Here is a 15,344-nt window from a genome sequence, read left to right as displayed (position 1 = left end):
CAATGTGATTTGATGAAGAAGCCTCCTCCCCTTTAAATGATCATATATATACTGCATATCAATCAATCAATAGGTAAATGTTAATAGCATGCAGTAAATATAATCTAGAGATAGGGAAACATAACCTGAACTCCATCTTTATTTTTCTCCCATGTCTCTACAAGTTGTGTAAGGCCAGGACTATTATCTTGCCTTGCAATTTCCAGAGTCAATTCCATGACATGTTAGAGAATTTTGTTTTTATTATTATCTAGATAATTTTAAGATGAGACTGTCTGAACTAGGAATGGACTATTGGAAAGGTGCCATTTCTGTAATTTCCTATAAAGTTTTATGCTATAAATTTTTGGCTATGTTGAATCTAGAGCTACAAAGATCCTGTGAAGTACAGAAATGTCCACACTGAATGTAATACAAAGCTTTGGGTGGAGCAGCATTATGCCTCTTTCAATGTCACCATTTGGAGTGGATTGGTGTTGAATTACTTCATTCTTAAATTGATACAAAAGCATGGTCACTATCTCCCTTCCCCTTTCCCATGAGCAACTCTCAATCCCACTGGAAAAGACTGACTTGGAAAAACATTTTGCTATGAAGCAATTAGCCTGTGATTGCTAAACAAACATTCAGTGTAGTGACTCACTAAAACAACCAACCAAATAAATAAAAACAAGCTTCCAATGGGTTTGATACATGGAAGAACTATACCTGGTGGACTCCTGCTTGTAGATGTCAATGATATTTTCTACCAGCAGGTTCCTCTGAAGTCCATATATCCCATGTCTGTCCAAAACCACTTCATGCCTACAGGATGGGCAGCGGAATCGGCCTCCTGATGCCACCGTGGTGCCTCCTCTTGTGGGCAAGTATGGGTTAGAGGCCTGTTCTTGCCAAGCAAGAAAAGAGGAATTGAGTAATGCCATGGGTAGCTTTTCTGAGACGCCTCTTCATTCTCTGTTACTACAAACATCAACTTCTACTTTAAGCTTGCCATAAGATAATCCCTTAGGGCCTTCTCGGCAAGTAGGCCTAAAAGACAGGCCCAGCTCCCATCCACAGTCAACTGCAATGTATCATTTTCACCGGGAGGTTATTTTCCATCCAGTGTTTTCATAACCAAAAGCTCCTAGCCAGAAACTCCAACATTAATGTATTGGATAGTAATTCATTTACAAATTTGAAACAGATTCCATTTAAAACACACACACACACAAATTTGATTCGTAGCATTAAAATAAGAGGAGGCTAACAGCAAAGCACAAAGCAAATCATTAATTTATTTTTTTTGAAAATGAATGCAGCCTTTTAAAGTTTTCTAAAGGAATTCACCTCAAAGTTAAGCACTTAATTCCAAAGAATCTATCCACCCCGACATTCCAAACAAACCTACCTGGAAGATATCACTGGCACATTTCCTACACAGGTTATGCTGACAGGGAAGAATGACCACAGGCTTCGTGAACATCTCCAAGCAGATGGGACAGATGAGTTGCTTCTCCAAGTTGTCCATGGTCTGCTGCTCTTTGGAAAAAGACTTATAATTCAAAGATGCGCTCATCTCCTAGCCGTCACAGTGTGCACCGCCAGGGAAGGGGTGCTCCGAATGGTCTCTATAAGGGTTTCCTGGAAATAATTCCAAGGATTGTGTGATCAAGTGTCCTTCATGTTTCTTTTGGTGGAGGACATTGTTTCAGGCCCAGGTTTGGAGTGGGAGCTGGGGCTGTTTTTAGCAGCTGGGGTCACGTGACAGAAGGCTGACTTGTCCATATAAGCCAGTGACAGGAGGACAGATTCTGACAGGTGACAGAGAACAGGAGCCAACATTCCTACCCCAGGGAGTGAAAAGAGTGAGTGGGAAGGAGGATTACACACTCCATTTAGACGGAGTTGGGAGGAGAAGGAGGTCGAAGCAGACAGTTGTCAACAACAAATGCGAATGAGTATGCCGAGGAGTCACAGAGCCCTGCCCTCTGTGAGTCTTTGGTAAGGACATGGTGACGGGTTTCTCCAGGACCAGGAAAAATGCAGCCCAGGCAAGAGTATAACTGTATAATGAATGCAATTTCTGTCTTGAGAATTTAGAAAGTGAGTTATCCAAGTAGCATGATCATATCATCTCAGGTGAAAATATACCTTGAAAATCATTATCCCAGCTTCACAAGGTCAATCATTGAAAATACTTGCTCAGTGTTAAATATTACTTCTTCACAAGGGTTGTGGTATGGAAAATATTCTAACTTAAAAACTGATTTCAAATCTTTTCACTATAAAAGCGTCTCCAAAGTAAAAAAATCAAATAACAGTGGATGTTTCCATTATTTTTAAAAGCTGTGTAACCAAACTCCAGTGTGTTCTTTTCTGTTTTACATTGCTTTTCCTCTTCCTTAACCTTTTGTCATCCTGTACCCTCACTCTCACCCCTATACACACCCCAAAATACAAAGAAAATGGAACAATCTTTAAAAGGTTAAAACAGTTTGCAATGACTGTCAGTAATGAGGTAGTAACTGGCACCTGGGGTAGACCCATTATCTCATTTTGATATATGACGGGTGACAGACATCAGTGCCATTGCCAACTGAAGGGAAAATGAAGTCCTGCTTCCATACCTGTTTCTTATCTGGTCTGAAATACCTACACCTCTGCATTTGCTTTGTCCTCCAAGTTGATTTTTTAAATGCTAGTTTCCTGGTGGTTTCTGATATTCTTGGTCTGTTCTGTTATTTGCCAAGATTTTGTGAAACAACTGTTTCATTAATATATATTTCATTAAAAATTTTAAATTATATTAAAAATGAAAAAGAAATACATGTCTATTTTTTATGTGATGAATTTGTAGCTTCATTCCTCTTTGATTTTAAAAACCTCAAATAATGAAGATACTTTGTTAACATATCCCTGATGTGCACTTAATTACTGGTAGAGACTATGTAGGTGTGACTGGTTAAGTGTGGTCTTAATGCTGTGTTTACTGAGAGCTTATTGAGAATCTAAAAAGCTCCATTAACTAATAATAAGTTATATATATTCATAAACATATCAGGGATCTTTGGAGAATTTTGTTATTCTTTTCAATATCTATTTAGCAACTATAGTGAAAGGGGAATTGGTAGAATCTTTTTACTGTTTTAATTCAGTTCAGTCAGCCTGGGCAGTTAATTGTGTTTATTATTGTGTGAGCTATGAAGGTCTGAGCACAATAAAAGAAAGTTTCTACTCTAAAAGCCCTTACAACCTAAAACAAAAAGCACTTAGCCCAGCTGGCGTGGCTTAGTGGTTGAACATCGATTTATGAACCAGGAGTCATGGTTTGATTCCTGGTCAGGGCACATGCCCAGGTTGTGGGCTCGATCCCCAGTGAGGGGAGAGGTAGAGTTATAGGAGGCAGCCAATCAATGATTCTCTCTCATCATTGATGTTTCTATCTCTCCCTTTCCCTTCTTCTCTGAAATCAATAAAAATATATTTTAAAAATAATAATAAAGAAAAGCACTTAAACTAATAATATAGTATAGCAGAGTCTATCCTTATAAGAGGAATTCATTCTTTCAAAAAAACATTCATTGAGTGTTTATCATGTGATTCCATTGTGCTGGGCTCTGGGGATTGAAAGACGAAGTAGACACAGGTCATTGTCCTCAAGGAGCTCAGTCTAACAGTAGAGATGAGGCATGCATATGCAGAACCACAGTATAAGACAACATGTTATAAAGAGCTACAGAATTTCAGAGCTGGAGGAGTTAGGAAGACTTCATGGGTGGGGTAGCTTTTGAATTGATCCACTGAGGAATTTAGGTGGGGCTTCCTAAGAGAAGGCACAGAAGCAAAGACTGTGAGCACAGGAGAGCTGGGAATGCCCAGAGTTGTATGGTGCTTTGGGCTGGAGTGCAGAACATAGTGCTGGCTCATTGGCAGGCCAGGCACACCAGGCTAAAGAGTTTTCAACACTTAATAAATTAGACAACAGGAAGTGTTAAAAGTTTCTCAGAGGGATGTTTCCATGAGAGCTGTGCATTGGCTAGATTATAATCTCACAGTGGTGGTTGGAACAGATAAAAGTGACAGTGACCTGGCTAAAGACCAGATGGGAGGTTGTTGCCAATAGCCTGGGTGAAAGGTCACAAAGCCCTGGCACCAGGCGATGGCAGTGGGGAAGGAAAGGAGGAAATGGACTCTGGGTTGACTACAAAAGTAGAACTCACAGAGATGACTCAGATGCCCTGAGTCTGAGCAACGAGCAATGAAATGGGAAGCTGCACAGTGAGTCAGAGACAGGCCTATTCAGCACTGATGGCCTCCTCGCTTTGTGATCTCAGGGAACTGACCTCACCTAGCTGTATTTCAGTTCTCTTAGCGATAAGTAGAGTACTTCAGAACCTAATTTAGCAGAATGAGTAAGGAAACCCCCCTCCCCTCTGAAACAGTATTAATTTTGACAAAGACAATCCCCAATTTGATTATTTAACATAGAGTTGATCCCTATCCTCTCCTCTTTTTCCCTCTGCTCCTTCTTGCTCTCTGCCTTTTACTGTTTCTTAGAACTGCCTCTGGAGGCTACACAGGAAACTAGAAAGAATCCCATAGGAATATGAGTGAAGTTGATGGGTAATTATTTCCTTTTCCTCCTCATCTGCTTTTCTCCATTCCTCCATCCTCTCTACTCTCAGAGACCAGCAATCTATATGGTGGGCATGTGAGCTGAGAATGGGACATGGCAGTAGCACTCTATTCTAGGGAGGAACCAAAAAATTTTAGTCCACTCCCAAATCATTCACAGAGTCTAAGAGACAGGTAGAATTCCGGAACTGAATCAGAATTAAAGTCTGGTTCAAGTCATTGGGATTTGGAGTGGACTTGGGCCTCCACAGAGACATGAAAACCAGCCTAATCTCCTGAAGGTATCCTGGACTCTATAGGAGTTGGTGCATGACATCCTCCCCTTTTCCTACCCCATCCCTCCCCACACTAGGACAAGGAGTTGAAGCCAAATGGGAGCAATTAGTTGAAACCCCAACTGCCCCTCATGCCTGAGTCTCACTAGACTGGGCAGGAGTATGTTTAGACATTTAGAAGCTGAAGCAAAACCACCACTGCTCTCACCTCCTCCAGCAGTTTCCCAATCCCCAGGTAAGTCAGAGGATGAAAGTTGGGTCTCTAAGAAGCTGAGTAATTCATCAAACAAAACAGAGAACTTATGGTCAGATAGAGCTAAAGGGAAGTAAAACATAGATACAGTTTGAAGTAAAGCAGCAAGGCAGAGAGGCCCTGGTGGAAGAGAAAACAAGAATTGCCTTATAACACGGACTCAACTCATGGCATCTAGAAAATACTTAAAATTTTCCTCTGTCTACATTGTCAGTCTTTTCAGTTTAGCTGTCTATCTGCCAATAGACAGTTTGAATATGTGGTTTTTAAATTTTTAATGAAAAAAATTTACAAAATCTAAAATTAAAGAGAAATGAACTACTTTGAAAAGGACTTAGCAGAAGCCAACACTATGGCATTTCTTTCATTAGTTTGCAGACTTCTGGCTGAAAGCTTTTTTTTTTTTCATTTTGATAATTACTCCTTTTCCAAATCTGTTGTTTATAAATTTTACTTCATCATAAATATCTCTGAGGAAATGTTTGAAAGCCAACATATTGTACTTCCCTCTGAATATTCCTTGGCATAATCCACATGCCAGAAATAAACAGTGACTACCAAAAAGGAGCAAATATTTTAGCTAAGGCTTTCCATTGGCCATGTCTGAACTCCTCACCTTGGCTCCAGGCCCTCCTTGACTCCATCCTCAGCATATACAATTCCCCTCTACCTCCTTTTCAACCCCAGTGTCCTAATTGATTTCTCTGAATTCACTCTTGCCTTCTGCAATCTATTTCTCATATGTCACTCCCTATTTAAATCCAATTAATGGTCTTATTACCCCTAGGATAAAGATATTAATCTTCCCTGTGGTCCCTAAGGCCTGATCTGGCTCTTATCTCTCCGACCTAACTACCCAATAGAAATAAGATCTGAGTGGTATATATGAGCTATATATATGATTTAAATTTCTAGTAGCCACATTGAAAATCAGAAACAAATAGAATTATTGCATTAATATATTCTATTTAACCCCCAAACATATAAACTATTATCATTTCAACATGTGATCAATATTTTTTAAAAATGAGATATCTGTAGAGATAGTTTTACTTTTTCCTTTCCAATCTAGACATGTTCTACTTCATTTTTCTTGCCTTATTACACTCACTAGAAACCCTAGAATGGACATCCTTGCTTTGTTCCTGATCTTAGGAGAAAAGCATTCATACTGTGAAGTATAGTGTTAGCTGTGTTTTTCATTGATGCCCCTTATCAGTTTGAAGAAGTTCCCTTCCCTTCTAAGTCTACTGACAGTTTTTAAAAATCTGGGATGGATGTTGAATTTTGTCAAATACTTTTCAGCATCTATTGAAATGATCATGTGGGTTTTCTTCTTTAGTCTGTTTAGTATGATGAATTAATGTTGATTTTGGAATGTTGAACCACTTTTATATTCTTGGAATAAATCCCACTTTGTCATGAATTCCATTCCACATCCAGGTTACTGATCCTGAGATCTTGTTTGAATTCTTGCTCACTCATCTGCCCTAAACATGTGTTGTCCACCTGGATTTTGGGTGCATACCTTCCCATTCTTTTGACTTATTGCTCAATTTTTGTTCTTTTAGTAATCTATAGTTTCACTGCCAGCTCCTCCTGTCAGCCATCTAGAACACCCAAAACTTGGGACATATCATCTGATAAAATGATACCCTACTTTGTAATTTGTTTCCCCCAAAATGATGAGAGTATATTTTAAGTGAATTACTATGCACTTTATTGAAAGACTTTATTGAAAAGAATAAAATGAGATAAAAAAAAACACACACACAAACACTGTCCTAGAAAATGAAAGATATACCAATAAAATACAACAGATTGTACACATTGGTAACAAAAACGTACAGGTCGCCTAGAACCCTGAAATGGACATTGGATAAAAGAATGATCATTTGTTAATTGTAATCCTCAAAAAAAATAATAATAATAATAATAATAATACCTCCGCCTTTGTCTAGAAGATTTATTTTTGTGTTTAGAACTACAGTATGAGTTCAACAGCTTTTTTTGTGGCTGTAGTCTAGAAAAATAGGGTATGGAGAACTTATTGCCAGAAGAGCCTTTGTGTGTATTCTGCTCAATCTCTGAACCTTTCAGTGAGTGTATGTGTTTTTGTTTAACTTTCCTCTAATTAATCCCCTTGGTGCTGATCTCTCTCTAACTCTCCACAGTTATTTCCCAGGAGAAAAATGGCATTAGAACTCTCCTCCATCAGCAAGCGCTGGGTTCAGGCCTGTCTCCATTTGGTCACCTCTCCTAGGTATACATTATCTTATATTCAGATTTGCCCAGAGCCAGCCACCTCACTGTACACAGTTGAGATGGAGCAGAATAGTCCTCGCTTCCACAGCTCAACCTAAATTTAAAGTAGCGCACTTTTCCAAGTTCTGTTTTTTGTTTGTTTTTGTTAGTGTTTATTTTCCATCTGTCAGCTATTCTAACTACGGGCAGCTTAGTCCTGGATAAATCCCTGGAAGTGCAGCCATCAATCGCAAAGGAATTCAAACGGCAAGATGTGACTGCAATCTGTCACCATTTTAGGAGAGAAAAAACAAAAAACGATTTCGTGAATTTCCCAAATAAGTGGGTCTAAACTTTTAAAACTTGAAGGATAAACGTCGTGCACCCATAACCCTCGTCTGAAAGTTTTATAGAGCGGTAACTTCAAACTAGCTGTACCCTTCACTTGCCCTATGGCTGACTTTCAGCAACATTTTAATTGAGAATCGAGAGGGGAAAAACGAGGTTAGAGGGGAAAAATAAAAAACTGGAGGATGCGGGCATCGATCCCGCTACCTCTCGCATGCTAAGCGAGCGCTCTACCATTTGAGCTAATCCCCCACCGCTGGCTAAGGCGCCTTATCTCTTCCCCTAGAGAGAGGTCAGCATACGTAGTCACGAAGATAAACATACTTCGATCACATTCCTGACCTTCCTCACCACCGAGGCCAAAGAAACAAAACACAATCATCTCTCCTTCGAGCCGGAATCGAACCAGCGACCTAAGGATGACAGCGGGCTCGCACCTACAGTCCTCCGCTCTACCAGCTGAGCTATCGAAGGGAGCGAAGGAACTTTGTCCTGACTCTTCCCATAACTTCCAGATATTTCCTGGCTTTAGTGTACTTTCTACCACGTTTCCTTCCTGATTTCCAGGTCCCTGGAGCATAAAACCTTCCACGCAGCCCTCCCACCTCCTCCGGCAGCCGGAAGCCGCTGGCAGTCGCTCGGGCGCCCGCCTCACGGGGGACGCAGAGGAGGCGGTCCGCGGCCCCGGGAGCCGCCGGCGTGACCGCGCTGGCTTTCTCCGCGAGGCTCAGGGGCCCGGACACGCCCAGGACGACCTGGACACACGCAGAAGGCTGCGTCCTGGCACCTCCGGCCGAGCGCAGACTCACTGCCGCGCTCGGAACTCGGACAGCAGGGCGCGCTTCCGGGGTTCGCAAAAGGCTTCACAAAGGAGCCGCTGCCGTGGGCCCAAAGTGGAGCGCAAGTGGTAGAAACTCCAAATGTTCTTTGTAATGTAATGTATATTAGAGAAATGTAACCACGGAAAGGACTTGAACCACAGAAAGTTGGTGGAGGGAATAAAAAGCGCGCTTGTCTCCTTCGAGCCGGAATCGAACCAGCGACCTAAGGATGACTCATGATTCGGAAATCAACTACAGTCCTCCGCTCTACCAGCTGAGCTATCGAAGGGACGGGCGACGGAGGTCCGCCTCCTGAGATTCAATATAAACAGGAGAGCGCGCCCAACCCGCGACGGAGGCGGATCTGCGCAGGCGCAACACGGTGCGGAGCGGGATGTGCTGCGTGGTTGTGCGCGTGCGCAGAAAAGTAGTACAGCTTTGCTGGCGGGAGCTCTGGACCTGGGGTGTCCAGGACACTCGGGTGTCCGAGAAGTGTGGTGCCAGGACTCAGGGACCCCGACGCCAGCCCCGCTTGCCTGGCGCCCTTTTCCTTTACTGCCGCCGATCGGGCGGCGACGCCTGATAAGGCTCACGACTCTATGGTCTCTATGCCCCCCCCCACCGCTTCCCCGGCACAAGGGGCCAGTGGCGCAATGGATAACGCGTCTGACTACGGATCAGAAGATTGTAGGTTCGACTCCTGCCTGGCTCGGCGTTTTGTTACCTCCCGTTTTAAAACCACAGATGATCACAACAATCCCCACACTGTGTCCCCCTCCCGACAGCATGACTTTCTGTGGCTCCTCCAAACCACAAATGCCCAGAGTGGTTTACGGCACGTTGGCCTTTCGCACCGTCGGCCGGGGGAGATGCTGAGAGCTGGGGCACTGACGCGACCCCGAGGCCAGCCGCCCCGCGGGCCGTGGAGGACAGAGGGCCGCCCCCGCGGGCCCAGGTGGGAAGCCGCAAGGTGAGGCCCGCGCACACTTCCCGGGACGAGCGGTCCCAGTTCCAGGCCGGCTCCCGCCGGGGCCAGGGCTCGGGTCGGTAAAGGTAGTTGAAGACTTCACAGCCCCTACGTCACCAGAGGCACCCCCCCATTCCCCTCACCCCCCACCCCCGGCTGTGCGGAGGCCAGAAGTTCAGGTTCTTTAAACGACTTTCTGATCTGGGGCCTGTTTTACTTATTTGATTGTTAAAGGCACTGAGCCCTCCTCGGTTGTAAGCACAACGTGAAACTCATTGGAGGGCTTCGCTTCTGCTCTCAAGCGTCTTTGAACCAAGAGGGCCTTGTATTGGTTTGAGCAGACAGTCTTTTTTTTTTTTTTTTTTTTTTTTTAATTGTATTCATCTTATTTGTGGAGAGGAGTTTAGAATTCTTTCGTAAGACTCTCCAAGTAAGATAGCAATTCCTAAAAATCAAAGCTTTGATAAAAAAGCGAAGTTCGGGAAGAGATGAGGAAAGGGCTGGTTTTTAAGTGGGAAGACGACTTCCTTAAGGCTACACAAATATGGTTAAAAGCAGTTAAAAATGTAGGGCTTGGGGGACAAGCACAGGCTTACTTGAACAAAATAATGGTGGGTTTTATTTGTTTCCTACTGAACATTTTGCCATTTTTGACAAATCTTTGAAGTTAATAGTGTTTCTGAGAGTTTTAAAACAGTACGATCTCTGCGGGAAGTTGAGAGATCCCGCCTCTCTCAGGCTATGTGAGGACACGGAAGTTGAAAAGTTTGCACGTGGGAAGAGGGTTACACCCCTCCCCTCAGTTTGTGGACAGAACCTTGTACGCTTGGGCCAAGAGAAAAGAGCCTCCGCCTGACTGGTACCTTTTCACTTCACAAGGGTGGCGTTTGTTACCTGCCGAGGCCGCTGCCACCGCCTCTGTGCCCGAAACCCTGGGCCCTCCCAGAAGCCCCTTTTGATGCCCCCTTTCCTCCATCAGCGGCCTGACCACATTCCTGGGGGCAAAGACGGTGCAGGATTCCTGGCTCTCGTACTTGTGACAGAAACTCGCACAGTCAGTGTAAGCAAGGGAGACACTGCTTGTAAAGATACAGGGTGTCCCCGGAAAACCAAGGATGAGATGAACCTGGGCCTTCCTAAGGTTTTTCTCCCAGTGCCTCTCAGCTCCTCTTGAACTCCTCTAGTGCAGCCATTTTCAACAGTGTGCCTCGAGAATCTGTAAGACATGCAGCACCCGACTGTTTAGTCAGGGGCCCTGACCTCTTTTCCCTTATATTATCAAATAAAAATACGACAACAGCCAACAACAATAGCCGTCAATGTGAATGAATCTAGTTATACCTATTTTATTTTATTTTTTGTCAGATTAGCAAAAATGTATTTTTTGGTGTGCCACAGAATTTTAGTAATTTTAGTTTAGGTGTACCAGGAGATGAAAAAGGTTGAAAGTCGCTGCTCTAGTGCAGAGTTGAAAACATGGTGCTGCCTCCCCCGCAAAGTTCCTGACCTTTCTCTCTCACAGTCTGTTGCTATAGACTGAATACTTGTGTCTCCTCAAATTCACGTGTTGAAAACCAAACGCTCAATAAGAGGTGGGGGCCTATGGGAGGTGATTAGGTCATGAGGACAGAGCCCTTACAAACAGGATTAGTGCACTTATAAAAGAGGTTCGGGTGGGGGTGGGCCAAAAGGGGTCAATAAGAGAAAAAAGGAGACATATGGTAATACTTTCAACAATATAGATTTTAAAAATAAAAATTTAAAAACAAATAAAAGAGGTTCCAGAGAGATCCCTCCTCTCTACCACTATGTGAGGACACAGATGTTAAAAAGTTTGCAAGTGGGTAGAGGGTCTTCACCAGAACCTGACCATGCTGGCAGCCTGATCGTGGACTTACAGCCTCCAGAACTGTGAGAAATAAATTGTTTATAAGCCACCCAGTCTGTGGTGTCTATTTTGTTATAGCAACCCAAACAGACTAAGACCTTTATCAACTAGAGACTCACTTCTCTTTTCAGTCCTGACTGCAAAACGCTTCATTGTCTGGCCTCCATTAGATGCACACCCCTGTCCCATGAAATGTGTCCAAGGTCAAAATCATATGCAACCATCAGGGCAGCTCACCTCTAGGCTTATGGTTGGGAATAAATGATTGTACCCCCTCCTTCCTAGGATCCCAGTGAAAAGATAATAAAGATATGCAAAAAGAAAAAAGACTGTTGTAGTATGGAAAACAACAAAGTACAATTAACAAACCTGAGATTTTGATTTCTGTGATTATATACCAAATCACTACATCAAAAGATCTTGATGAAATGAATCTCCAGCCCCTCACCTCCATTAAGGAGGTTAACAGGAGCCATTTGTTATGTACAAATAGGTAATTGTAAAGATAGCTAGAGGGGGAGGAGGGTCCCTCAGCCCAGCCTGCACTCTTTCGCAGTCCAGGACCCTTCAGGGGGTGTCCACCGAGCAGGCCTACGCTGGCAGTCAGACATCTCCCGAGGGGTCCTTAGCACCGCGTCGGAGGCAGGAGAGGCTCCCACCACTGCCACTGCACTCGCCAGCTGTGACCTGGCTTCTGGCTGAATGGCGCTCTCTCGTGGGAGCGCACTGACCACCAGGGGGTAGCTCCTGCGTTGAGCATCTGCCTCCTGGTGGTCAGTGAACCATAGTGACCAGTCGTTCCACCATTCGGTCAATTTACATATTAGGGTTTTATATAGGATTAGGAATTTCTAAAAAACAAACAAAAAAGAAACAAAACAAAGAGCTTTATGAAGGACTCATGGTCCAAATGAAAGCAAACTGAAATTGGGCACAATTGATGGCATGTGTTACAGGCTAATTTGCATCCCCCTTTCCTCCAAATTCGAATATTAAAGCCCTAGCCCTTAATACCTCATAATGTGACTGTATTTGGAGATATGGCCTTTAAAGAGGTAAAGAGAGTTAATTTGGTGGGCCATAAACCAATGTGATTAGTGTTTTTATAAAAAGAGATTAGGACACAGAGAAAGAGACACCAAACGTGCACACATAGAGAGAAGGCTATGTGAACACATAGCAGGAAGATGACCATCTGCAAGCCAAGGAGAGAGACCTCATAAGAAATCAAACCCCCCGACATCTTGATCTTCCACTTCTGGCCTCTGCAACTATGAGAAAATAAATTTCTATTGTCTAGCTACTCAGTCCGGTATTTTGTTATGGTAATCCTAGCAAACTAATATAGGGGTGGTGAGGAAAAAGAAATTTGCTTCTTTCCTGCATTCTTTGGTATTGTTTGCATGTAGTAAAAATTGTTTAAAAATAGAGGAACTGATACCCAGAGATGTGAAATGACTTACCTTCAATAACAATACACAATGGCAGATGAGGTCTCAGATCTCCTGAGTCACCAGCCAGGACCCTCTCCTTGGTCTCCCTGTCCCCAGTTGAACACTTGAATTACAGAGAGTGGACTGCTTCCTAGGAGCAAGGAGGTTGAAAGATGGCTTTTGAGGCTAGGCTTGGTCAGACGATGACCAGGACGTTCTGGGAGTAAAAGAATGTTCCATTTATTAAAGTGAACTCTCTTACCTCTAGAACCCAAAAATAAAATCCCTAGAATTTGTTAACAGTGGTGCTTCACAGAAGTTATGACAAGGTACAGTTTAAAAAGTACCTGACACGTATGCATAAGAAAGCATTTTCAAGGAAACTGTTTTATAGATCAGGAAGCTCTACCAAGAAATAATAATAAATAATTTCTTCAGGATGACCCCCCAGATTGAGGGAGTGGGGCTGAAGTCAGATTTACTGAATTCTCATCTGTGGCTTTCTGTAAATATGTACTGTGTCCAAGAAAGCTACTTGTGAGAAACCACAGATTGTTTCTGAGATCAGAAAGGAAGCCATTCTGGAGAACTCTAGGGGAGATGTAGTTGATTCTTGTTACTTGAAGTTAGGTTTTATAAAATCACCACAAATATTGATTTAGTGAATACTGAACTATTGCTGCTAGAGGAATATAGGGTTAAGTTCCTGTGAGCCTCTGTACACAACATTTTCATTAAGTGATCAATACATGCATTGTTTTATATGTGTTTCTGTTTAGACGCTGTATTTAGTGTATTATTGATTCATTAACATTGAACTCACAGCCAACAGAGGCTTATCTAACATACATATTTTCTCCATAAGGTACATTATAACTTCTTACACTTAGGAACACTAGGCAACACTTCTGCACTATGCCTTTAAACATTTTATTTTCTATATATCTTTATTGATTTCAGAGAGGAAGGGAGGAGAGAGAGAGAAAGAAACATCAATGATGAGAGAGAATTGATCAGCTACCCCCTGCATGCCCTACACTGGGAATCGAGCCCACAACCCGGGCATATGTTCTGACCAGGAATCATGACTTCCTACTTCACAGGCCGACACTCAACCACCGAGCCACACCAGCTGGGCTGCCTTTAAACATTTTAAATAGTGAAATCACCAACAAAAAGCACAAAAATGAAAAAAAATGTGGCACTTGTTTACAGTAAGAGCTGAGCTAAGAAGGCAAAACATTGCCTTGTTCAACCTCAGCTGGTCAACTGAAGTTTCTTGTCATTCTGTGTATGTCTGTGCATGATCATGAAATGAATTTTGGCAAGCAGGCAAATTTTCAAATATGGAATCTGTGAATGAAGAAGATTGACTGTATTATTAAGTCAAACTAAATCCTGAATTATATACCAAATCACTACTTCAAAAGATTTTGATGAAACCAATCCCCAGCCCCTCACCTCCATTAAGGAGGGTCATAGGAGCCATTTGTTAACAGAGAGATGGGTGACCTTTGCCAAGCTACTCAACTCTTCTGTGTTTTAGTTTCTTAGTCTGAAAAATGGGGAATGATGATAATGGTGATAGTCCTTGTCTCATAGGTTGTTGTATTAAGCGAATAGGCTTATATAAGGCCAATACAAATTTATTATGGTAGTGTCAGGTACAAAGCACTACAATTATTGGTAATTATTATTCATTTGACAGATTTATTTTTAATTTATGAAAGAATGAATCATCTTTTTCAAATACAAAAGCACCTGTGGTCCTAAAAGCCATCACTTTCCACCTCCTTTCAAATCCTTTAGTTTGGGAAAAGGGATGTGCTGAGAAGGAGGTAAGAGAACTAAGAAAAGCGGAAGCTAAGCAGGGAAATGAATCATTTTTCTCTTGTATTAAAACTTTATCTCTTGCCAAAACCGGTTTGGCTCAGTGGATAGAGCGTCGGCCTGCGGACTGAAGGGTCCCAGGTTTGATTCCGGTCAAGGGCATGTACCTTGGTTGCGGGCACATCCCCAGTGGGGAGTGTGCAGGAGGCAGCTGATCAATGTTTCTCTCTCATCGATGTTTCTAACTCTCTATCTCTCTCCTTTCCTCTCTGTAAAAACTCAATAAAATATATTTAAAAAAAAAAAACTTTATCTTTTGACGTGTCTTTCAGGTAATTTTTTTGTGGCTAAAAATTAATTTCCTAATATGCTGTATATTAATAAATTCCATCCTAAATACAAATAAATTTTTTACAAATAAATTTACAAATAAATTCCATCCTAAATACAATAAACTTTATTTTCTTTCTAAAAATATATATATTTTTTTATTGATTTCAGAGAGGAAGGGAGAGAGTCAGAAACATCAATGATGAGAGAGAATCATTGATCGGCTGCCTCCTGCATGCCCGACACTGGGGATCGAGCCCGAAACCCAGGCATCTGCTCTTGACCAGAACCCAGGACCCTTCAGTTCTCAGGCCAACATTCTATCCACTGTGACAAAC

General features: G+C 42.5%; 1 protein-coding gene, 1 long non-coding RNA gene and 4 other non-coding genes across 12 annotated transcripts in view; 2 read left to right on the top strand and 4 right to left on the bottom strand.

The window, feature by feature from the left end:
• The window catches only part of TRIM55 (tripartite motif containing 55), a 35,467-nt gene extending 33,745 nt beyond the window's left edge, over positions 1-1,722 (bottom strand). For 6 of the 7 annotated variants that reach the window (XM_036338395.1, XM_036338400.1, XM_036338397.1 and 3 more), the window contains exons 1-2: positions 1,391-1,722; positions 709-881 (exon numbers count right to left, since the gene is read on the bottom strand). In XM_036338395.1, the coding sequence (XP_036194288.1) occupies positions 709-881; positions 1,391-1,558 (341 nt within the window). In that variant the 5' untranslated portion in view covers positions 1,559-1,722. The remainder of the gene's footprint in view (positions 1-708; positions 882-1,390) is intronic. The other variant, XM_036338401.1, reaches the window with a different exon arrangement.
• Positions 1,723-7,916: 6,194 nt separating this feature from the next.
• TRNAA-AGC lies at positions 7,917-7,989 on the bottom strand. Its single transcript has one exon. It is a non-coding gene; the product is annotated as a tRNA-Ala (tRNA).
• Positions 7,990-8,122: 133 nt separating this feature from the next.
• On the bottom strand, positions 8,123-8,211 carry TRNAY-GUA. Its single transcript is given in 2 exon segments — positions 8,123-8,158; positions 8,175-8,211. It is a non-coding gene; the product is annotated as a tRNA-Tyr (tRNA).
• Positions 8,212-8,359: 148 nt separating this feature from the next.
• The window catches only part of LOC118670931, a 95,345-nt gene continuing 88,360 nt past the window's right edge, over positions 8,360-15,344 (top strand). The window contains exon 1 of the long non-coding RNA XR_004972521.1: positions 8,360-9,528. This is a non-coding gene — a long non-coding RNA (uncharacterized LOC118670931). The remainder of the gene's footprint in view (positions 9,529-15,344) is intronic.
• On the bottom strand, positions 8,754-8,847 carry TRNAY-GUA. Its single transcript has 2 exons — positions 8,811-8,847; positions 8,754-8,789 (listed from the first exon to the last, which is right to left on the bottom strand). It is a non-coding gene; the product is annotated as a tRNA-Tyr (tRNA).
• Positions 9,198-9,270, top strand: TRNAR-ACG. Its single transcript has one exon. It is a non-coding gene; the product is annotated as a tRNA-Arg (tRNA).

Source organism: Myotis myotis, unplaced genomic scaffold (assembly GCF_014108235.1).
Source record: "Myotis myotis isolate mMyoMyo1 unplaced genomic scaffold, mMyoMyo1.p scaffold_m19_p_16, whole genome shotgun sequence".
Classification (NCBI taxonomy): Eukaryota; Metazoa; Chordata; class Mammalia; order Chiroptera; family Vespertilionidae; genus Myotis; species Myotis myotis.
This window is presented reverse-complemented; position numbering and strand designations above follow the sequence as displayed.